We start from the raw sequence: 23,842 nt of genomic DNA, 5'->3' as shown, positions 1-23,842 counted from the left end.
ACACTAAAGGAATTGTTTCATCTTACTATGTGCAGACTGCAACCCTTTAAAAGGGGCATGCTATCCTCTCCAGACGCTCACAAGAGGTGTATGCTTGTCCTTGGGGGTTCTGAACGATACAGCTCCTTCCTTTTCCAGGTTTCAAGCAACCCCTGACTATTTTACTGTGAATCACATGATAAATTGAGCACTATAAAACAACTCACTCCAAAGATTCTCAGCAAAAGCGTATTAGTTTAAAAAGAAAATAGTTTTTTTGTCCATCTGTCCATCCATGCATCCATTTTCAGAACCCGCTGAATCCCTTTCATGGTTGCTGGAGCCTACCCAAGCTACTGTTGGGTGAAGGCGGGGTACACTCTTGACAGGTTGCCAGACTGATGCTGGGATAATTTTCTAGCATTTTATCTATTGTTAAAGTCTCACTTGAGCCGAAAGAAAAAAGCTGAAAGGAAAATGAAAGATTCATTTTTAAAAACATTTTCATTCAAGTTTTTCTTTAATTAAGCAAAAATTGTAACGTTATAACTTGTAAATGCTACCATCGTTGTCAAAGAGTGCTGGTTTTAAGTTAGACATGGCATTTTGTCTAAGAACAGTACAATAAAAATATATCTATAGATAGTGTCAAAGGAGACTCTCATCTCTCAGGTGACGTTTGTTGACGTGAGGTTGGGTCATAATCTGGAGAACACAGTAAGTGTTCTCCAGATTATGAAGAGAACACAGTAAGGAAAGAACACAGAAGAGAACACAGTAAGTCCAGGTGCCTTAAAATGACTTCAAACATGTTATATTTTGTGCAAAGTGCTATAAAAAGATGTAGCACATCCAAATGCAACGTCACAATAACACAACATTACTTAAAGCTTGTTGAGCAAAAACATGTTTTTAAAATCATAAATTAAACATAGTACATTACATAAGAAGAAAAGAGTAAAAGTCCCTTTGGTAGAACATTTTCTCTTCCTGCTACATTTCTGTTTCTTAAAATCCTTAACCTGTTTCTGAAATCCTTTGAAAAGTCTAAAGAAAAGAAGGAATTTAACCTCAAGCATGAAGCACTTCAAAGAATAGCCAATCACTGTGAAGGAAACCCTGAGGAATTCCTTCAAGCTGAAGTCAGAGTTATCCTTTCTCTAGCAATTATTAATAATGAGCGCAGGTCTTAAAAGCCTGAATGCAGGGATGACAGCAGCGCTGCAGGGCAGCTAATGTAGAAGGATGTGTGTTTTGGACCCACAGTGATGTGTGTGCTAAAAAAACCCAAATCAAAATGTCTTTACTGCTGTTTGTGAAACTTACATCGTATGCAGATGATTTTAGGTCGGTCCCATTTGCCGTTGGCACGGCACTTAGCGGTGGGCACGTGGCGCTGGAGGAAGCCGTCAGCACACTGGTAGCGCGCTATGGAGTGGATGTCATAGTGTGAACGCACTCGACCAATCAGGAAGGCATTTTCCACTGTGGGCGGGGCTCCACAGAGAACTGTTTAGACAAATGAGAATGTGCTTTATGTTAGTAGATGGTTTACTTTTGTATACCAATTCAGGTTCACTTCAAAGACAGAATATTTTTGTGGCTTTTCCACCTTTTGTGAAATCTAATTGTAGGAAAACAGTGAAAAACACAACACAGCACCAAAGACACACAAACATGGTTTATAAGTCTGCAGGACAGCAGATCTATCAAAGCTTGGGGGTGACTGTGTTCCCGCCTGTACCCCCATCTTCCTGCAGTCAAAGCACAGACAGTATGAGGACACAGTCAAACAGGATGATGCATGAAAAGTGAACGCCAAAAATCTGCAGTTTTGGAGTATGGATCATGAAAGCATCTTTACAAGAGTGCTGAAAATAAATCTGCTGATTTACATTATAGGACTGGTTTTGCAGACTTTTTAAGGTCATTTAATAAATAGTAAATCCAAATAATATTTTGAATGATGTCATTTGCTATAAACAAAAAGGATAAACTTTCTGAAGGTTTTCCTGAATGTAAGGTTTGGAGAAATCAATGTAAACGTGGAGAAATGGGTTTTTGACAGATGTTGAATCCCCTCAACATATTTGACAGTCATGGTTTAAAGAAATAAGAACTGTGACTTATGCACGCTCTGAGTCAGGCAGCACTGGGACTGAGTGGAAACAGATTCTGTTGATGGTGACTGCTCCTTACAGCGACTGAAACCCAAAGGCATTTTTTCAGTAGGATACATGAGAAAAACAGCAAAAACAGCAAGTTTTAAAATGTTCACATTGGTAGTTCACATTGCTTATGTTGCTTAGTAGGTTTATATTTCTCTGATTCTTCTTTTTAGGGGGACACGAAGATATTTGTGTCAGAAGAAGGCGCTGGGCTCATGGGGAGGAGATGACAGCATTCACTTTTGGGTATGTAAGGGCGTGGAGATGGAGAGAGTCAAAACATGTTAATCTGGAAACTGGGGATCCATCTAAGTCCCCACAGAGGACTGGAAACCGCCTGACACAAATCTTCCGGGGGTTGCTGGATAGGGGCAAATTGACTCTATGGTCCAAAATGAGAGGCGAGGAAATCCAAAACATGAAACGTGGAAACATGAGCATGAGGCTACAGAGTCTCTGGCTGCAGATGATTTTCTGGCAGTGATCCTGTGAGCAGAGTCTGCTTTAAAGCCAGCTATACAGGGGAAAGCAACTATGTAGATTACCTGACAGCCCATCACAGGTGGAGACAGGGGGCAGGACTAAGATAAATGAGGCCTTTCTGTGCATTTTTCACTCTTCCAATGGCCTAATAACATGCATCTTGGGTTGACATCTCTAAATTGGCCATCAAATAGCAGTATTGTGTTGATTTACTTGTATGTGGCCATGAGATGGACTGGGGACCTGTCCAGGGTGTACTGAACTGAATTCACTCTAATGCTGCTAGGATGGGCTCCAGCAACCTCTCTGACCCTGCACCATTCAGATAATAGATGGACTTGAAAAGTGATTTAATTCTGTTTTACCCTTGTGCTATCTTAGATGACCCCACCCTCATATTGTCGTGTCCTTCCTACCATGACAAAGGTGGATAAAGGTGGAAAGATTTCATGTAATCCATGGACACCAGTGAAGATCACAAATCATTGAAGAAAAAAGGTTCAGAGCACTGTCTAGTGGGTCTATATCAGTGTTTTTCAACCTTTTTTGAGCCATGGTACACTTTAACCTTGACAAAAATCCCCCAGCACACCAGCATCCAAAAATTAATAAAAAGGAGAAACTCATAGTCTGTATTGATCTACAGTCCCTCCACAATCTCACATGCATTTTTGTGATAATTGTGGCAGAAAAAGCTGGAAACTGCAGCTGTTTTTTCTAAAAGATGTAATAAAAGTTAAGTTAAAATATTTAGAAACTGTTTGATGTGTGTTCGTTGTTGTTTTAAGACGTTAAGAGGAGAGACTCGTTGTTCACTAAGACTCTGTCAATTTAACCAAATGCATCATGGGAGATGTAGTGGAAAAATCCGCCGACCGCAAACAAACTGGCGTCTCTGAGCTTCATGGTTTTGTTCACTTGTTCCACGGTCTGATACCGGATTCTGTGGAAAGCTACACCGCTGAAGACGAGCTTTAGCTGGTATTTATGTTAGAACTGAGAGACTTTATGAGCAGAATCAGAACAAGGGAAGTGAAGACTTTAACCACTTCTGATTGGTCAGACTGATGACATATGATTAAGCCTCCAAGAATGATTGGTGGAGACAGTTAAAAGGGCGGGACTTTTCAGAAAACAGAGCTTAAGCTGCGGCTAAATCGCGGTACCGTCATTCTTATCAAAATGTCTTTAATAGAATCAAATAAACATAAAGAAAAAATTATTTCACGATTTTTCATATTCCTAACTACTCAGTGTTTTATCAGGGCCTGTTTGTATGAACAAAGAGCTGAAATCCTGGAGAGGGAAAATGTTTTTAGATCAGTGAATGAGGGCAATTTCCCACGGCACACCTGATCCTCTCCCATGACACACTAGTGTGCCCCGGCACACTTGTTAAAAAACACTGGGCTAGATGACCCAACTCCCAATGTTAAAGTGCCTAGGATAGCACAAGGGTTACTTAAACCAAGCAGACACAAGCAGGAAGTAACATTCAAAAACCTGCGAGTTTGACTAAGGTTTGCAGGTTCTTCAAAAGTCAATGGATTCTATAACTATATAATTGTCTTGATGGACTTTGGCTTGTTCAGTGAGGCACTGTAATGCTGCGATGAAGAAGGGCTCTCTCTAAATTGTTTCTGAAAAGGAACTTTTAATGGGCCTTAGCTGACACTTAGAGACAAAAAAAGAGTTAAAAAATACACAAATGTCTCATTAACCAGCTTCACTCACAAATTTCATGTAATCACTTGATCCACACAATTTGACATGGCTTTAAACTGATGCAGCAAAGCAAAGGATTTCTCCTTCAGTTCCTCCCTCTTTTCACCTTCCCCTCATGTCTCTCTAGCTGCATTTCCATTGACCATGAAATTGCACAAATCAGAATCGTGATAATAAATTTGCCCGTAGAGAAGTGGCAGCATCCAAAGGGAGCGCTGGTCTGTCTTACCCATGTGGTCATGAAAATGGAGCGTACCAATAGCTGCCTTTACATTGACTATGACATTTTTTTGCTTCTTCTTTGAACGTGTTTTGCTCTTGAAGTAGGTGGTTTTTGACTAGTATCAAAAATATAAATATTTCTTAAGAATGTAATGGAAACACTTTTTTTTAGATTAAATGAGTCATGTGACCAACAACCGGATGGCAATGTGCTTCTTGGTAGGAACTGGCTGCCTTGGGCGATGCACAGCGGACGTCCCACAGCATCACACGAATCATCCAAAGTTGAGCGCGTCGTGAGGAATTGTTGGATCCACAGCTCCTCTTTAAAAATCCCCAACCACCATTTCCCAAAATGGCTTCATCCGTAGCCCCTCCCACGTGTAAGGAGCTCGCATCTCCATGGCCGATGTCTCCTTTGATAGATGATGAGTACTATTAGCAGAAATCTGTCGCCACGGTTTTGAATTACTAATCGCACAAGTTGGTTTTTGTTTATTCGCATTATTATGATTTAATGGAAACTGTGCAATTGGGAAATTGTGTTTTTTCAACATTTCTAGAATTTCGATAACGTTTTGCACATATCTGTATTGGAAATGCAGCTTCTGTCATCCTCTGTGTTACAGTAAAACGTGAGATTTCCTCTGTGATGTGGGAAAATGAACAAGAGAAGAAACAGAAGCATCTTGAAAAGTGACCAGGCTCCTTCAGGCGTCGCTGAGTAAAGAAGGAGCAGCCAACACTGATGTTCCTGCATCCTGAGGAGAAGCTTTAAGTCTTCCTCACTACTGGTCCGACACTAAGTGTATCTGTTTAACGCAATATTTTTTGATTAGAATCGGCTTCTTTAAACTCTGTATCATTCAGTTTCACAATCGTCTGTATTAAAATCTTTCTAATCACAACAAAAACCTGTGTTTAGAGGATGAGATGCAAAATAGAATTTAGTTGTGAATCCTAACATAGAACCAGAGTCACATTGGGTTCAGCTGTCAGGAAATGCAGGAAACTGGGCTTAGAGGCAGAAACGTAAACATTTAATAAATCTACTTAAACAAGACAAAAACCGTGGAGAAACAAAAGGCAGATAAAACAGATGACCTGACAAGGTAGAACTGAAGACCAGACACTAAAACTCACTGAAGACAATGAACAGAAAACTTCTTCTGCTCAAGACACACAATCCCAAACACCTTAATTTTGAAATACATTTATAAAACAAAAGCTTTTTTTTGTGCGAACAGAGTGATCACATTACATGGACCACTGTGCTGCTGAAAGCACTGTCAACAGTCTATCATTTACCAATGTGCTCTCAGGCTCTGCAGAGAATGCCATACCAAATTAGATTTCTCCCCTCTGTACATAATAATCCATCTAGAATGGATGAACGATTTCCTCCTATATGCCCTGCTGATGGGGAATTTCTTTATCTCCTCACTAGAGGAGTTTAGGGTGTATGACCGGTTTTTAGGAATGTTTTCCAAACGAGAAACCAACTCAGTGCTGCGTGTCACTCTTTGTTATCCATCTAGTCATTCATTCTCTGAATCCCTGAATCCCTCTGGTGTCATAGGGTTGCTGGGGCCTATCCCAGCTACTGCTGGGTGAAAGCACCACGACCTACCTATTCACACCAAGGGACAATTGAGAGATACCAATTAACCTAGGAAGCATCTTTTTAGACTGTAGGAGGAAGCCAGAGTGCCTGGAGGAAAACATGCAAACTCCACACAGAAAGCTCCCAAATGGGATTCAAACCAGTGCCTTCTCCCTGTGCTAACCACTAGACTCTACGCTTTGTCAAAGATGGCAATAAATCAGTCATGTGTTACGGTTTAAGGCCCCCCCTCTGGTGTGGTAATAAGGTGTACTCACACCTGTCTTGTTTGCTTTGGTTAAAACAGACCAAAGCACACTCCTCACATTTGTCTGGACCTAGTGTTCTTTGGTGTGAATATACACATGTGGACTCTGGTCGGAACCAGAGAAGTGGACTGATACCCGTCTGAAGAGGGGTCTCAGTCTGCTTCCAAGCAGGCTGTAGTACAGTTTGGTTACAGTGTTATATGAGCTGGCACCAATCCAGCTCCACCTAAACCAAATTCCAGCTGTAATCCGTTTTTTGGGGATAACAAGCAACCATAGTCGGTCATCTGGGGAATAAAGAGCTGTGGAAGTTCCACTAAAAGCCACAGGCTGTGAACAAGCCCGGAGCAACAAGGAGGTGCAATTCCTCAATGATCTTTTGGCAGACACGCACATCATGCAGCTGAACATGAACTGCTGTTCACTTCAGGATCAGCAAAAAGATGAAGGAGCAGCTTCATGCATCCAGTGCTGCATTAAACTGAAAAAAAACAACAACACTAAACCTACATAAATGTGTGAGGTGCACAAGACGCAATGATTGGTCCACCGTTCGTTCTTGTTGATCACCTCAAAAATTGTTTTGGTTTGCTTGATCTGAGGGTTTCTGAAAGGCTTTGGGAAGGTTGTGCTAAGTGGTGAAGATGGTTTTATGAAGAACATCCTTCTGGAACTGATGTCCATTTATGTAAACTTCCCCCACCATCCATCCCCAAAGGTTTTCAATTGCCCTTTAACACTAAAATGATTATAAGGAATGTCTGACCGTAACAAGAAAATGATTATCCAAGCAGCCAGGTTGGACCTTTGACCTTTCTGGCCAATAGGTCAGACGATCATCACACACATGCTTCTGTTTCACACTGTAGCCCAGACTTTCCTGGTATGAATGTGCTGTAGGAGGCAGGGTCTGTAGGGGTTTGTTTGGAGTTGGTATGTATGTAACTTTTACTTTTACAACAAATCAGGATCATCTGGGTATCAATGTTGATAACACTGGTCTCTTCTGTTTAATCACAGATGTGTGGAGTCTAAGATGTGTCATAGACTTTCTGTGGAGGTTTTCTCCAAAATCTTCCCTTTAGAGGGAGTCTTACACCTCACAACACGGGGATTTAACCAAAAGTTCAGCGTGTCATCTTTTAGCCATCGCAATGGTATTTATTAGGATTTGTAAAAAAGAAATGACATGTTTTACAACAAGTAAATTTCAATTGATTGGCCTTAAAGTTGATGTTTTTATTCACATGGTGTAGAGATTAGAAACAACCTCATTGGTGAACTGGCTTTTCACAAAAAACTGTGGCTTGACATAAAGAATAGGTTTCACTTTATCATTAGCTCTAAATTCCATTCTCAGTGGAGAAGACACAGCAGTCCCACATGTTTTTAATGCTCAAGGGTCCGGTCTCTTAATAAAAGCACGGTGGTTTTGTGGGCCAGTACTTCTCTGAACGAGTTGGTGGATACACATCTTTTCCATTGGTCATGAATGTGACTATTATGCAAAGAGGTGGTGAAAAATAAACCTTAACAAGCTCTCAGAGGAGCATGTAGTGACTTTATAGTTGAACAAGAACAGCAGCTGCAACACACAAAAAGGTTGAGGCGCACGTTTTTGAAATTCTCATCTTTCTGTTCAAGTTTCACAGAGTAAAAAAATGGAAATACAGTGTTTCCTGAAATAATTAATCCCTGGGGAATGTATAATTATGTTGCTTATAAAAAAAATAAAATTGAACTGGGATGTGAGCTCTACATAAAAACTCCTTAAAGTTGATGCTGGAGCTTGGTGAGGGAGAGAAACATTTCGACTGTAAACAGCAGCATGGAGACGGTCATCACTAATCTCTTCCTCTACATGGGAGACGTTTCAATGTAAAAGAGTGAGAGATGGAAAAGCAGCAGATCAGGCTGTGACTCTCCTGAATAACCTCAGAGGTTTGCTTCTCCTTGCTGTTTAGTATAATTACTGTAACTTCCAGTCATTTTCTGTGACCTTTATACAGAAACCTAAAACTTTGAAAAGCTTTGAAATCTTTAGCTGTTTTTAGTTTTTATCTCTTTTGCTTTGCATTAGTCTTCGTTAGTTTTTATCTTTTGGATGGCATTTCTTTAAATCTTTTGAAACATTAGATCCAGGAACAACAACACAGTGCGATTTCCATCCTGGTCGTGGAACAGTGGACCAGCTCTAGACCCTCTTTAGGGTGCTGGAGGGATTGTGGGAGTTTGCTCATCCAGTCCATATGTGTTTGGTGGATTTGGAGAAGGCGATTGACCGCGTCCCCCGTGGTATCCAGTGGAGGGTGTTCTGGGAGTCTGGGGTCCGAGGAGCCTTACTGAAGGCTGTCCGGTCTCTGCATGACCGGATCAAGAGCTTAATTTGCATAGCAGGCAGTAAGTCAGATCTGATCCCAGAGCATGTTGGACTCTGGCAGGGCTGCCCTTTATCACCGGTTCTGTTCTTAGTTTTTATGGCCAGAATTTCTAGGCGCAGCCAGGGGCCAGAAGAGGTCTGGTTTGGGGACCACAAGATTTCCTCTCTGCTCTTTGCTGATGATGTTGTCCTATTGGCTTCATCAGACCAGGACCTCCATGATGCACTGGGGCAGTTTGCGGCTGAGTGTAAAGAGGCTGGGATGGGGTCAGCACCACTAAGTCTGAGGCCATGGTTCTTGAATGGAGAAAGGTAGTTTGCATCTTTGCATCTTGTGGGTGGAGGGTTCCTGCCCCAGGTGGAGGAGTTTAAATATCTTGGGGTCTTATCCATGAGTGAGGGAAGACTGGAGCGTGAGATCCACAGGTGGATCGGAGGGCGTCTGTCGTCATGCGGTTGCTGTACCGACGTGGTGAAGCCAGATCAGAGCCAATAAGCAGAACTTTCAATTTACCGTTCAGTCTTTGTTCCAATACTCACCTATGGTCATGACCTCTGGGTCATGACCAAAAGAACCAGGTCCTGAATACAAGTGGCTGAAATGAGCTTCCTCTGTAGGGTGGCTGGGTGCTCCCTTAGGGTGAGAAGCTCTGTCACCCGCAGAGAGCTCTGAATAGAACCACTGCTCCTCCACATTTAGAGGAGCCAGTTGAGGTGGCTCGGGTATCTAGTCCAGATGCCTCCAGGACGCCTCCCCCGGGGAAGACCTAGGACACGCTGGAGAGACTATGTCTGTCAGCTGGCCTGGGAACGCCTCAGGGTCCCCCCAGAGGAGCTGGAGGAAGTGGCCAGGGTGAAGGAAGTCTGGATATCTTTACTTAGACTGCTGCCCCTGCGACCCGGTCCCGGATAAGAGGAGGAAGATGGATGGAAACATTAGTCTTCTTGTGGTTATGTTTTTTATTTGTTGTCAGGATGGAGTGTAGTGCCAGTTATTTTCAAACTGTACCTGAAACCTTCCTGAAAAAACTAAAGTTATTTTAAAACTGTTTTGGTTTATGAAGCCCTAACAGAAATGTGTCTTATCATCTACCAATGTCTTCTGGTTTCAGTGCTTTGAATTATTAAATTTCTGGTAGTTAGTTGTAAAACACGGCTCATTCAACATGTAGCTAATGATTAAATTATTAATCACGGTACTTTGTTTTGGCAAAAAGTGATATATACTCGTACGACAGTGTTTCCTCACTCTATCGCGGTTAACCTTTCACAATGTTGCTGTTTTGCTTTTTTTTGTGAAACTTTTTTTCAATCCTAATAATTGTGTTCTGCGTCCTGATTGGCTGTAGACCTTGTCAGTCAATCTCGTTCACGTTGTGTCTCCAGAATTTGTCAAATCCACATAAATCTTTGATCCCAATTACATCTTTGTTTTCACTCTATAAAACAACTTATTTTTTGTGAAAATTTGAACTTTGAGAGTTTAAAGTAAAGAGAAAAGTGTGAGAATGTTCATGTCTGTCCATGATTGTAAAAAGTAAAGCTGACTACTTGACATATTTGACCTTTCACAGTTTATTTTTAGAACGTAACTCCCATGATAAAAATAAAATGTTATTTAGGGATAAGAGAGGAATGACTGCTCAACTGATGTTGAAAAAAGAAAATGCATCTATTTGAGATTTATTTGTTTAACATTAAACAGGCTGAGACGGATGGTTTCTGTGAAGTTTGTGCTCCTGGATTTGGTCATGTCAGTCATTTTCCTTGGTTTTGATCCTGTGCTGTAACCCCAGGGTCAGGTTCAGTCTTGATTTCAGTCATTTGCAGTGTATATAGGTGTCGTTTCTTCATAGCCAGGTCATCAGTTTTGCCACCCTTTTGTATTATTTCATGGGCTTTGTCCTGTTTACTTTTTTTTTTAATGAAAAGCGTGAGTTTCCGTCACCAAACCCGGCCTGCTGCCTTCTGGGTTCTACTCCTCCAGTTCCTGACAGTTTCTCAGATCCTGTTAAGAACCATTTCAGGACATAGGGGTTATATTTCTACTGGAAGGTTTATGTCCATAACTCTAATAAAGTAAGTGAATGAAATGGCTCAACAACGTTGATGTAACCATAGCAGCTAGTCACCAAACCCCAACAACAATAATAAAGTAAAATGGAAAACTGTCCTCTGTTGATGGCTGAAAATGACCTCACTGAGCAAAGTAGGGAGTTTAATGGTATTACAAAAAAGATGGGCAGATTATTGATCATAAACCTTACCTAACCTGGGTGTAAAGGCTGTCAATTTAGACAAGACATTTCCATAAACATCCTAAAAATGTGTAATCTTTTCAGATCTACATCCATAAAGCGTAAGAGGTCGACACTAAATCCAGAGCAACAGATCTTTGAAGAAAGCGGTGAAAACAAACTGCCAGCAAAACGTTCCACTGGGCTGTGATGAAAGTTTAACAGTGTAGTTAAGCCAGTAGCAATGGACAGTGCTGCAGGTGGAGATGTGTGGTTGTGAATAATGGGGTTGCTAGATGAAGTTCTTTTCTTACCAGTCCCCTTCTTGCAGACATAGGGTAGGTTGTAGTTGCAGGGCACATCATTCCATTTGCCGTTCTCATGTGCAATCATAACCACACAGTCCTCTCCTCCAGCAAAGAAATTGTCCGGCTGGTTTTCACGCCAATTCTCATGTTGCTGTAGAATGTACAAAAAAAGACAAAGATGAAGGAAAAATATACTTATAAATATTTGAGACCATTAAATATGTTAAGACTAAAATAAAAAAACAAAAACTAGAGAAATAGGATTCTGGGATTTTTTTTTCAAGCTTCAGTTTATTTAACCCTTGTGCTACCTTAGATGACCCCACCCTTCCATTGACGTGTTCTCCCTACCATGACAAACGTGGATAAAAGGTGGAAAGATTTCATGTAATCCATGGACACCAGTGAAGATCACAAATCATTGAAGAAAAAAGGTTCAGAGCACTGTCTATTGGGTCTAGATGACCCAACTCCCAATGGTAAAGTGCTTAGGATAGCACAAGGGTTACAACTTTGTAACAAGCTAAATGTAGCCGCGCTTTTCTCACCAGATCCATCTTATCGGTCCACTGAAAGTCATCCTCCACCGTGCGATCGTTCAGCCCAATCCAGGTGTTGTCATGACTGAGGCCTGAGTAGAACATTACACACAGATTCAATGAGTTGAAAAAGTAAAAGCAAAAAACAAAATCCTGATCTTTTTAGAAACTCAGCAGTTTGTTCCCTTTTAACTCAAAAGCAGGAGGAGGGGACGGTCAAATGGAGCCTTTCTCATCTCTCAGCCACATATAAAATACTCATGACAATAAACGGAGCCACAAAGCCGTAAGGCGGCAATTAAAGGCATTATTCCGCATTAACCCTCAGTAGTCTCTGAACTCAGAGGTGAGTTGACCAATTACATCTGTTGTTTGCAATGACATAGGAATGACACCCCCCCATTATTTTTCATTCAAGATTTAACATAAAGGTGAAACATGTCAGGTATGAGAAAAACACAACCCGTTTCTGATAACAAGAGAACCCAGAAGTCAGTTAATGATACAGACACAAGGAACTTTATTGCACTTAACATGAAGGTGTGGAAAGAAAGAATCAATCCTTGGAACATAAACATTTGAGGTTTATTGTGGAATTATTGTGTAAAATAATGAGTGAATTTCTCCCTGCAATACATATAGAAAGGCAATTTAAACATCTGGAAATAAAAAAAAGTACATGGGATTGTACTAAAAGGATGGATATCAAGAGTTGTCTCAAGAAAGAGTTTTACAGATACATTATGAGAGCAAATTCTGAAATTAAAAAAGGCTCAAAAAGGCCCTGGACTAACTGATGTTTAAGAACTGAGATATTTTTAAAGCCACAGGCTTTAAGGAGGAATGAGAGGCACAACTAGCCTGACAGCCTCCAGGTTTGATGGCGTTGTGAGTCAGAAAAGTGAAAACAAACTCTAATCATGTTTTTGGTTGATTTTGTTTGTGTGCAGATGGATAAGCACACTTTAATTTTTCATTCATTGGGATGATTAACATCATTACTGAACGCATGCATCTCCTTAATGACTGACTTCTTCATTAAGGGAGAGACAATGTCCATTTTCCAGGCAATTTACCTCTTTCTGGCTGAGTGGAATAAAGGTGGGAGCTCTACTGTCTAGAGAAGGTTTGCTAGTAGTAATCAGCTGCTCACAAATCACAAGTGGCAGTGGAGGTCAAAGGTCATGAAGCATGTAAAACGGCTAAGCATACAGCTGACTGATCAGCTCCTGTGTTTCAGTCCATGCATAAAGGCTACCAATCTCAACAAATATTTAGTTCTCTAAGATTCCATCCATCCATCCATCCATCCATGCATCCATCCATCCATCCATCCATTCATCCATCCATCCATCCATCCATCCATCCATGCATCCATCCATCCATCCATGCATGCATCCATCCATCCATCCATCCATCCATCCATCCATCCATCCATGCATCCATCCATGCATCCATCCATCCATCCATCCATCCATCCATCCATCCATCCATCCATCCATCCATCCATCCATCCATCCATCCATCCATGCATCCATGCATGCATGCATCCATCCATCCATCCATCCATCCATCCATGCATCCATCCATCCATCCATCCATGCATCCATCCATCCATCCATCCATCCATCCATCCATCCATCCATGCATCCATCCATCCATCCATCCATCCATCCATGCATCCATCCATCCATCCATCCATGCATCCATCCATCCATCCATCCATCCATCCATCCATCCATCCATCCATCCATCCATCCATCCATCCATCCATCCATCCATCCATCCATCCATCCATCCATTGACCTATGTCCCTGGACATTTCACCAGCCTGTTGCCAGGCACATAATCACACACAGTTACAGATACAAACCAGGTACACTTCAGAGCAACCAATGGACCTATTAAGCATGCTTTTGGACTGTGGTAGGAGAAGTAAACGCACACATGCTCAAAGACAAGATGCAAAATCCACACAGAAAGGTTCCAGCTGGGATTTGAACCACAGCCTTTTCGCTGTGAGTTTGGAACATCCGTGCATTATTTACTGTATGCTGATGGAAAACAAGCATGAGCATATGTGGTTTGTATGTCCTCATGAATGAAAATATTTGGACATGCTTTGACTTTAAACTGCTTGTTATGCAGTCTGGTAAAAAGAGACAGCATCATTTGCATTTTCTGTGTTTGCCAAATCTGCCCACCGCACTCACCCCTGATGAAATTCTGCTCGGCTTCGCTGTGGATGCTGGCCAGATGGCCGCTGTGCTCTCTGCAGTCCTTTTCGGCGTCCTCCCAGGTGTGTCTGCGACTGAAATACCTGTAGCAGTGGCCGTGAAACTTCCTCCACGAGTGCTCACAACCCTCTGTGTCTGCAAGGACCACGAAACACAAGAAAGGCGGTTACTGAACGAGACTTTTACTTCATTTTTTATCCAGGTGGGAGGACAAGCGTTGGTTGTTTGCATCCCATGGCAGAGTCAGGAAGATTTGGATCAAAGGAGGGAAAAATTTCCTGAAGCAGGTTAGCTACTTGTATCCGCAGACAGGCAACTCTTTTTTTGCAGTTTTTCCATCTTTCTTCAATGCCATGCTCCTTCTCAAGCAGTGTCCTTTCCTTTTTCCTCCTCTCTGCCTCCCTCCCCTCGCCCCAGCCTTTTGTGTCATCTTCCCGATGATTTGATTTGTAATCAAAATCAGGAGCAAGCTGTTTGCGAGACAGCAGTAAGGTGTTTTAATCTATTCATCTGACAATAATTCTTAGAAATTGCTTTCAGTGTGCCGAGCTGGCCTGTAATTAAGCCCCTTCACTGTTCTGTCAGTGCACCGGCTCTTCCTCTCACCTCACCCCTTCTCTCCCCTCCATCTATTCATCCTCTATTCTCTTCTGGCTTAACTCTCCAGGAGTTGACTTGCAAATATGTATGTGCTCTGCTTTGTTTGTGTAAATAACTGTGTTTTTTATTTGAATGTGTGTCGATACGTGTTCAACTACTAGAGTAGATCTCTCAGCAAAACCACCTTGAGTTTGCCCTCATCTTCCCCTTCTGCCTCCTTTCTACAGAGTTGGTGATGGTTGATGAGGAAGACGCCTCTCCCTCATCAAATGAGAAGTGACACCAGCAATTTTACGAGTGCAGATTGGGGTCCTGCTTAACATGCAAGGAGACACTCGCTGTGTTAACCATGGAGGACCAGAACCAGGGGAAAATAAAGGAGAGAAGCCTTTCCCAATCTATGTTTTCCACAGAGTTAGAGTCTTCTCACTCTTTTCACCATTGAACGGCAAACTCAAACACCCCAGCAGTAAAGAGCAGCATATTGGCTGGAAGATCCCTCCCAGCTTGAGCTCACAGAAGCACAATCCCACTCTCACTGCAGGAGCTGGTTCTGTGATCCTGCGTTAACGGTCCTGGAGCAGAATCACCAGACTAATGAGCACATTCTCCCCAGAAGCTGGGAGGCCACTGGGCTCAGGAGTCCCCTACAGCCCCATTCCCCCGCCTTTTTTTTCCAGCTGAATATCCACTTTCATGGACCAACATCTCTTTTACACTGTGTTTATATTTGTATTGTCTTTGTGTTCAATTCAAATTTTTATGGCACTGATAATTTTGTTTCTGCTCTGTAAATGTCTATACTGGGACCTAAGTCACAAATGTTGTTTCACCCTGTGGTGAAACGACAATGAAGAATCCTTGAATCCCTAGAGTGATGAAATAAAGCCAGTTAAATGAAAGGACCTGTTCATTTTGGATTTTTTTTTTTTTAATGTGTATTGAAAGTATTAAATCAGGACTTGGGGAGACACTCAAGATCAAATGACTCAGAATTGAAAAAAAAAAAAACAGGATCGGGACATCCCTACTTCTGTTTCCACCACAAACCCAGTCTTCAACATTTAGGGTCTTTTCTTAACAGCTGTTTTCTTCTTTATACTGCATTTTACTCAAGGAATGCATTACCTTGAATTACCTGTTCACTGTTATGAGTTGCAGCATCATAGTCCATAAAATGTCTACATTTCAAAGTCAGAGATGAACATCAAGAGAAGGTGAGGGAAATCACATGGGAGCGGTCTAGCTTTTACCAACCTATGTTACTTTTTTTCTAACTTGTCCTGTCCAGCAGCTGAGCCAACACATAGACAGATGTTACTGTTACAACAGGGGGTTAGGAATCTTCTGTCACAAGAGGTGACTAAAGTTGGATTTGAGGCCAATCTTCATGACTGTATCATTGTTGATAAATGTTTGTGGTGGATTTTGTGTCTTTCAAAGAAGAAGGAAGAAATGCAGACAGCTGAAAAAAATCTACACAGAGCCACAAACACCTGACTTCCTGATCGGTGTAGGAAAGTTGTGTTACATTTAAAAAACACAACCCAATCATTTTGTGCTTGCTGATAAAAATGTATTTCCTATTCTTAAAAAACCACTTCTGCATATGAAAATCTGCTTTGTGAACTGAAACCTCTCTTATTTCACTAAAACATCGTCTGTCTACCTGCCCCAGACAAACATTAACGCTGCTGCTTTTACCACTGAAAGTGGGCCCAAGTGTGACAGAAAACAAGTGTGAACTACAGATGAAACATGCAAGTCTTCTTTGGATGGCAAAGTGCTGGGATGACAACACAGAGTGTTTCTCCCACTGCTGCTTCCATGAAAACCTTAACCAATAGTTTCATATTCACATAATAAAAGATAAACAAGGTCAGAGAGTTTACAGACGGCTTCTGCATACTATATGTGATAAAACAAACAAACCAAAGAGGATTAAGTTTATCCAGAGCCCAACAGACTTACAGAGGCAGAGGAAACAAAACAACTGCAAGCAGCAGAAAAGCAAAGATGAGGAAAGAAGGAGGAGAACAAACACAGTAGAAGAACTAAATAAAAAAAACATTTTTCTCCCCCTCAGATCTTCAAGCAAGTCTCTGCTGATTCCTCCTCCTACTCTCTGACAGGGAGGCTCCAAGCTCGACATCACGTCAGCTTCTTCAAATATTTAGACATTATTCAAGTTGTCTTCTTTTTCTCGTCAGTCAGATAGGGGGAACAAGTACGGAGCGTATTTCAGCAATTAATATTCCCAACAACTCTTCTGGCCAGCACTTTGGAAATAAAAGGCCATAAGCCTCCAAGTGACTGATTGGATCATTTATCTACATCACTGAGGGATATTTCTGCTCCTTGGTTCTTCTGGATCCACTGAATGATAAAAAGCTAAAGTGCATGGCTCTGTGTGAGCTTGTGTGTTTCCTCACTGCGAAGCTTTCTGAAGGCTGACAGCTCAGTGTGCCATTTGCAGAGGCCAGATGACAGCAGTCCACAGAAAAGAGAGGTAGGGGCTAAAAAGGAAAACCCCCTGATGGCGGTGTCAAAATGTGAGACTGTGCTCAGAATGGCTGAAGAATTAATAATGGTTATTACAAGTGTGATATTGATTAATGGGACACTCAACAAGGTAACTCCTACAATTAGGAGTAATGGGAAACATTACCACTGATTTGCTGTAACTCTTCACTGATGAGTTTTTGCAGTCTGTTGGAGGTGAAACATCCGTCCCCTCCAACAGCTTTGAACAGAAAACAGATAAAAGACTAAAGATCGGTAAGATTGTACCTACAAATCCAGAAGATGCTGGTACTGCCACTAAAGCTGCATGAAGCAATAAACCACATTATTCTTCAGAAAGGAAAAGAAATCACACCTTTATATATAAAAAAGTAAACAGAGGGGTTAGAATAATCACTGATCCACTATAAGGAAAGTCCCCACAGGTTGAACTAAACCAATCAGGCTCCCAGGGCTCTGCTACATGAAGCTACAGAGCCTCATGGGGCTCTTTTACTCTACCATTCTGGCTCTCCTGTTGAAGAGATCCGTGAAGGAGGCTCTAAGGGAAAGGATGTCCAGTTTAGTTTAGTCTGTGTAGTTTAATTTAGCCATTACCTATTGAATTCTATGACTTCATGTTCTTTATGATTCATGTTTATTGCACAATCACCAGCATAAAGTGTATTGAGATGACTCTTGTTGTAAATATTGGGCTGTATAAATAAAATTGAATTGAATTGAGGAAAATTGAAGTGGTTTTAGTTTGAAAGACATCGATATTTTTTTTGGCTACATCAAGCAAAACAGTCAAATAAGTCAAATTCTTTTCAACTCATTCCCAAACAGTATGTCTCGCTCCGTGAAACTTTGACTACAGTGCTTTAGCACTTTGAGATTTTACCCGAAATGTAAAGCGCATTCTAAATAAAATTTATTATTAGTATCATTATTATTACAGTGCCCAAAATGCTCTAACAATCCACCTAGCAGTGCAGTTTCAGAGTTTACCAAAGCCCTACTAAAACATTTAGACAGAGTCCCAGGAGATCAGCAAGCACAAGCAGAATTTACACATACGGTGTGAGGAATTGTAAGCCAGTCTCCCTGCTTGACATTGAGCATTTAGGGGACGGATTGGGGCTTAAACCAAATGGTTCCCAGCCACGGCTGTGTCTGCAGCTCACTACTCCCCCAGGAGATGGGTCAAATGTGGAGAACAAACGTCACACACCAAGATGAGTGACAGCTATTGGTGCTTTAATGGGAACAGATGATTAAAAACTGTTATTTTTTTAAATGACTGATGACCTCACTGGCACAAGCAGTATTTTATTTTGAAAGGAAGTCATGTGAACCTCTGTCAAAAGTTATAAACTATTACAGATTAGGAAAAAAATGTTATTCTCTCTCTATATTTATGTTTAATTTATCCCCAAAAAACAAGAGTTCATTCATAGTTATCGAAATAGCAACAATAACTTATAAAATACAAAGCAGTGTCTTATTTACTTTGTGGATTCTACTGGGACAAATCGACCCGAATGGCCCTTCAGCAGAGCAGTGTCTAAAACACAATCTAGAGCAAAGCTGTGTTTGGGAACAAAGGTTTAAAGTAAATTAATTCTATGGTTGTACTCATGTAAATATATGCTCAGATTACATAAATATATCCTTGTTGAGCGTTTTAAGAAAACCTGTAAATGACTAAACGGAAGCAAGTTTTATAAAAAGCACTTGTGATCAGAACACCTGTGAGGCTCAATGAAGTTTTCCCCAAATGAAATGCCACAAATATCAGACAGGAAGAGAAACAGACTCAAGCTCTACCTTCCTTTGTTTTCCATAGTTCATAAATTAATTTAATTTTCTTCTACCCCCACTTTGTCCTGTTTGGGGTCACAGGGATGCTGGAGCCAGCCCAGCAACTGTCAAGTGGGTGGGGTTCACTTTGGACTCCAGTCTATCACAGAGGCACACACACATAAAGCCTTGTTAAAACTGCTCCGACGAGTGGATACAGCATGCAGGTGGCCCACAAAAAATGTCAAGATTGTAGACCTCCCAGTGAGCCAATAAAGAGAAAGTGTTTGCATATGGTCACGCTGCGGGCGACAGGTCGCAATCAGCACTTAAACAAAACACAAGGGTAAAGTACAGGCCGGTTTCTACTTCACAGCGATCATCCATTGGATCAGTCATATCCAGAATCACGGGGTCTGGTTCATATTGATTTTGTTTGCCACCGTCTGCATTGAACGTCTAAGTGGCGTTCATACTTTTCAAGTGACGGGATTGGCTCCAGTGTTTATTTTTAACATGGAAGACATCTGAATCATAGACTTGCTGCGTCTGCAATTAACCCTTGTGCTATCCCAGGGGGGTCTTGTGGGGTCATCTAAACACAGTGCTCTGAACCTTTTTTCTTCAATGATTTGTGATCTTCACTGGTGTCCATGGATTACATGAAATCTTTCCAACTTTATCCACCTTTGTCATGGTAGGGAGAACACGTCAATGTAAGGATTGGGTCATCTGGACCCCATAGGACAGCACAATAAGCAGGTACACAATGAGACAAAAGAGGAAGTGTTGTGTTTGTTTGCTATAGAGAGGAAGGCAATTAAAAACATAAATAAAAAATTAACTAAAAAAAATCATTCTTCAGTGCTAAAAGATGTGAGATAGAGAATAGATCTTTCCAGTATCTTGCTCTATTTTCTATCTATAGTTGTCCGCTCTCTGTCTCTTGCTATCTGTGTGTGGACTTAGGTATTTCATCACTTCTTTAATTAGGTTTTCATCATCTACAGTGTTAAAAATAAATTTTTCTGAACAGAGTTGGCTCGGTAAGCGTACTCTAATTGCTCAAAATAAATTCAGGTAAAATTATGCGGTCGGCACACAAATGAACTAAGGCCGTAAAATTCCAGTTTTGGAGGATGTCATTTTTCACAGCAGGTGTCACATTTCCCAGCAAAATTAGCGATTCCGTCCGATGGCCTTGCGACCACTGCAATCTCTTTGAAGAATAAACTCGCCCTTAGAGATGAGGAAATTAGAGTGTAGTTTGTGGACATCCTACAGGTGTCCCTACAGATGGACCATGTGTACACCCGCTGCTTGTAGCATTTGGGTGGGGTCAGTAAGGAGCCAGTACTCACACCTTACCAATGACTACAGTGTGGCATAAGGACACCGTACAACAGCATCACCTGTGTTACTTACGTTTGCCTTAGAAATACTTTACAATACACTTACCATACGCACAACAATGGCTGTGTTTACATCGCACATTTGTGCAAAACTTAATCAACATTCTAGAAAAGTAAAAAAAAAACAACTGATTTTGCAATGACCCTGTTTCCATTACATCATAATTATGTGAACAAACACAAACCAGCTCATGGGATAAGTCATTCATTTATGTACATTGAAAAAAAGCTTTTTTTTCAATAAATGCAAGTTTTTTTCGAAATGTTCACGTTTCCATTAAGCACATTTATTTTCGCAAATCCAATTTGCGCAATTCTATAGTCAATGTAATGGCAGCTATTGGTACGTTCCATTTTCATGACCACATGGGCAAGACACATCTGCGCTCCACTTAGGATGTTGCCACTCCTCTACGGGCCCAGACAACCCAAAAACCCACAGCATCAATACGGGTCATCGCCGTACACTCGGGTGCATGTGACTAAGACTTCATGGAGAGTTTGCAGTCACCATCAACTTATGAAGCATGTTTTTGGACTGTGGCAATAAGGTGGAGCTTCTGGAGATAACCATGCATGAGGAGAACAGAGACAGGACCTAGCTGGGATTTGAACCAGGGCTTTCTCACTGTAAGATGAAAGTGCTAACCACTACACCACTCTGCAGCCCCAGTCTGAATCTTATTGTCCTTTACTTTTGCTGTTCCTTTTCTCTACAGGACTATCTTTCAGACTGATGTAAGGAATTACAATTGTTTACTAAACAGTGTCTTAATAACCGCCCTGAAAGAGAATAAATGACCCTAAAGCTTCTCCAGCTCTCCTATTAGAAACAAGGTTTGGCACTGGAAACGTTTATTTAGCACATGCAGATGGAATTATGCCTTTAATCATATGAAATGCTTTTGCCAGGCCTAGAGTGGGAACAGTCTATGAGTGCCTGTGTGGTTGTGTTGATGTGTGTTCATTTATGAACCTGTTCTCATTTTTCCTTTTTATTTTTAGAAGGCCATTGTTGGAGAAGGACCACAAAGACGGTTTAGCTCCTTCTTATCTCAGTCCTGGCATGGGCCCCTTTCAACACATTCTGAGAGTGCATTGATGTTTACCAGCATGAAGACCCAGAGAGTGAGCAGATTTCAGCCAAGTGTGCTGCTGCGTTTCCAGTTTAGGTGACAACAGCCGGGTCAGTCAAACCCCAGAAGCTTCACAGCTTCCTAATCAACTCTGAAAGTGCAAGCAGACGCAAACATTTCCAAGAGAACATAAAGTAAAGAAGCTCAAAAAATATGTAGGGATCAGTGTTATTCAACATAATTTGTAATTGTTTTCCTTTTCTTTCTTTTTCTTTCTCATTCGGCTTTTCCCATCAGGGGTCGCCACAGCGAAACAACCTCTCCTTCGAGGATGAGTTGCAAGGTTAATTTGGCAATGTTTTACGCCAGATGCCCTTCCTGACGCAACCCTCTCAATTTATCCGGGCTTGGGACCGGCACAGAAGCAGAGAAGGGAACAGGGAGCAGCCCGGATTCGAAGCCTGGTTTCACGGACGGAATTGTTTTCCTTTCCTTTGATAATGTCAATTAAGAGACATTAAAATCCCCTAAAAAAGAAATGCTAGTGCTTTCTTTCTCAAGCTCCCTCCTAGACAACTTAGAAAATAATAGCATCTGTTTGCCTTTTTTGAGACCCTGCAGTTTTATATCTCAGAAATACACAGTAAAAGAGGATCTTTGGCTCTTAGGGTAAAGTACCTCAAAAGGTGTCTGTTAATAAAGCTTATATCATTGATTTCATTTTAAGACGAGAAAAAAAATGTCGGCATTTACATATTAATTTTTAAAAAGTGCAAAATACACAAGAAAAAGTTACTGACAAAAATTCTCAAAAAAACAATTTTATTCTATATATTCTTTCACTTCATTAAAAAATTTTTTTTAAATCTGAGCCTAGCCAGGGCCATTTGCCTCTAGCAAATGTGCAGTACACAAAGGTTATATAACTTCCAACCATAGACTTGAATATAATCTGAGTTTAGAGCTAAATAAGAATTTAAGGCGTCCCTTCTGGAGGCAAAGTGACTCTCTAGTCTAACTGGCACAACATTACGATAGTGTGGCAGGTGACACTAAATATGGCTTCCACTTTAACGCTTTCAAATGGCTGTTGATGAGGCCAAAGTCAAGGTTGGACCTAATGACTATGTATCTGTAAGCCAATAGATTGTTTTGGATGTATTTTGGTGATGTGACAGGGAGTGTAGTGTGAGACTACAGGACTGGTCCACGAGCTTTTCAGTGCTGCTGTTTGCTCAGTATGCTGCTCCTCATTAGTGACTGAGGAGGTTTCAGCAAATTGTCTGTTGCCTGTTTCCAACCGTTGCACTGGTGTTGCTTTTGGCATCGACACGCTCAGATGTTTTTGTATCTGTCTGCCCCAGATTCCCCAATGATCTTTAGGGAAGAGAGCTTTGCCTCTCTTTTGCCTTTGGTTCTGTGAAATTATGCCTGGGTTTTGTTTTCCTGTCAAGGTAGCCAAGCTTTAGGTGTCCCCAGTATACAACCTTTCTGTAAATGCATCTGATTGCACAACATGTGACCTTCTGACCAAAAATTCTGTAAAACTTTAAATATATATCTCTTCTATTTAGATCAAGGATTGCAGTCCATAGTGATAACGATGCAGATATGGACACCTCCGAATATCACTGATCACCACTTGTGGCTGCGACAGACTGGAAATTTGTCCAGGGTGTACACCAGCTTTGCCAAACAGAAGCTTGGTTAAGCTCTGGCAGCCCCCTGACCTCAAGAGGGAGAAAGCGGGTTAAGAAAATGGATGGATGATAGATGGATGGATGATGGATGAAGGATGGATGGATGGAGGATGGATGGATGGATGGAACATGGATGGATGGATGAAGGATGGATGGATGGATTGATGGATGGAGTATAGATGGAGGATGGATGGATGGATGGATGGATGGAGGATGGATGGATGGATGGATTGATGGATGGAGTATAGATGGAGGATGGATGGATGGAGGGATGGATGGATGGAGGATGGATGGATGGATGGAACATGGATGGATGAAGGATGGATGGATGGATTGATGGATGGAGTATAGATGGAGGATGGATGGATGGAGGGATGGATGGATAGATGGATGGATGGATGGAGGATGGATGGATGGATGGAAGATGGATAGATGGAGGATGGATGGATGGATGCATGGATGGAGGGATGGAGTATAGATGGAGGATGGATGGATGGATGGAGGATGGATGGATGGATGGATGGAGGGATGGAGTATAGATGGAGGAGGGATGGATGGATGGATGGAGGATGGATGGATGGATGGAGGGATGGAGTATA

The 23,842-nt window shown here is 41.4% G+C and overlaps 1 protein-coding gene across 1 annotated transcript in view; it reads right to left on the bottom strand.

The window, feature by feature from the left end:
* The window catches only part of ncanb (neurocan b), a 151,941-nt gene that overhangs the window by 5,314 nt on the left and 122,785 nt on the right, over positions 1-23,842 (bottom strand). Inside the window, exons 12-15 of the mRNA XM_078945501.1 lie at positions 14,127-14,285; positions 11,923-12,005; positions 11,381-11,525; positions 1,306-1,488 (exon numbers count right to left, since the gene is read on the bottom strand). Coding sequence (XP_078801627.1) covers positions 1,306-1,488; positions 11,381-11,525; positions 11,923-12,005; positions 14,127-14,285 — 570 coding nt within the window. The remainder of the gene's footprint in view (positions 1-1,305; positions 1,489-11,380; positions 11,526-11,922; positions 12,006-14,126; positions 14,286-23,842) is intronic.

The sequence above is a fragment of the Oryzias latipes genome, chromosome 4, assembly GCF_053564925.1.
Source record: "Oryzias latipes strain Hd-rR chromosome 4, Olatipes_Hd-rR_3.1".
NCBI lineage: Eukaryota > Metazoa > Chordata > Actinopteri > Beloniformes > Adrianichthyidae > Oryzias > Oryzias latipes.
Note: the sequence above shows the minus strand (reverse complement) of the source record. Positions and strands in the feature narration are given on the sequence as shown.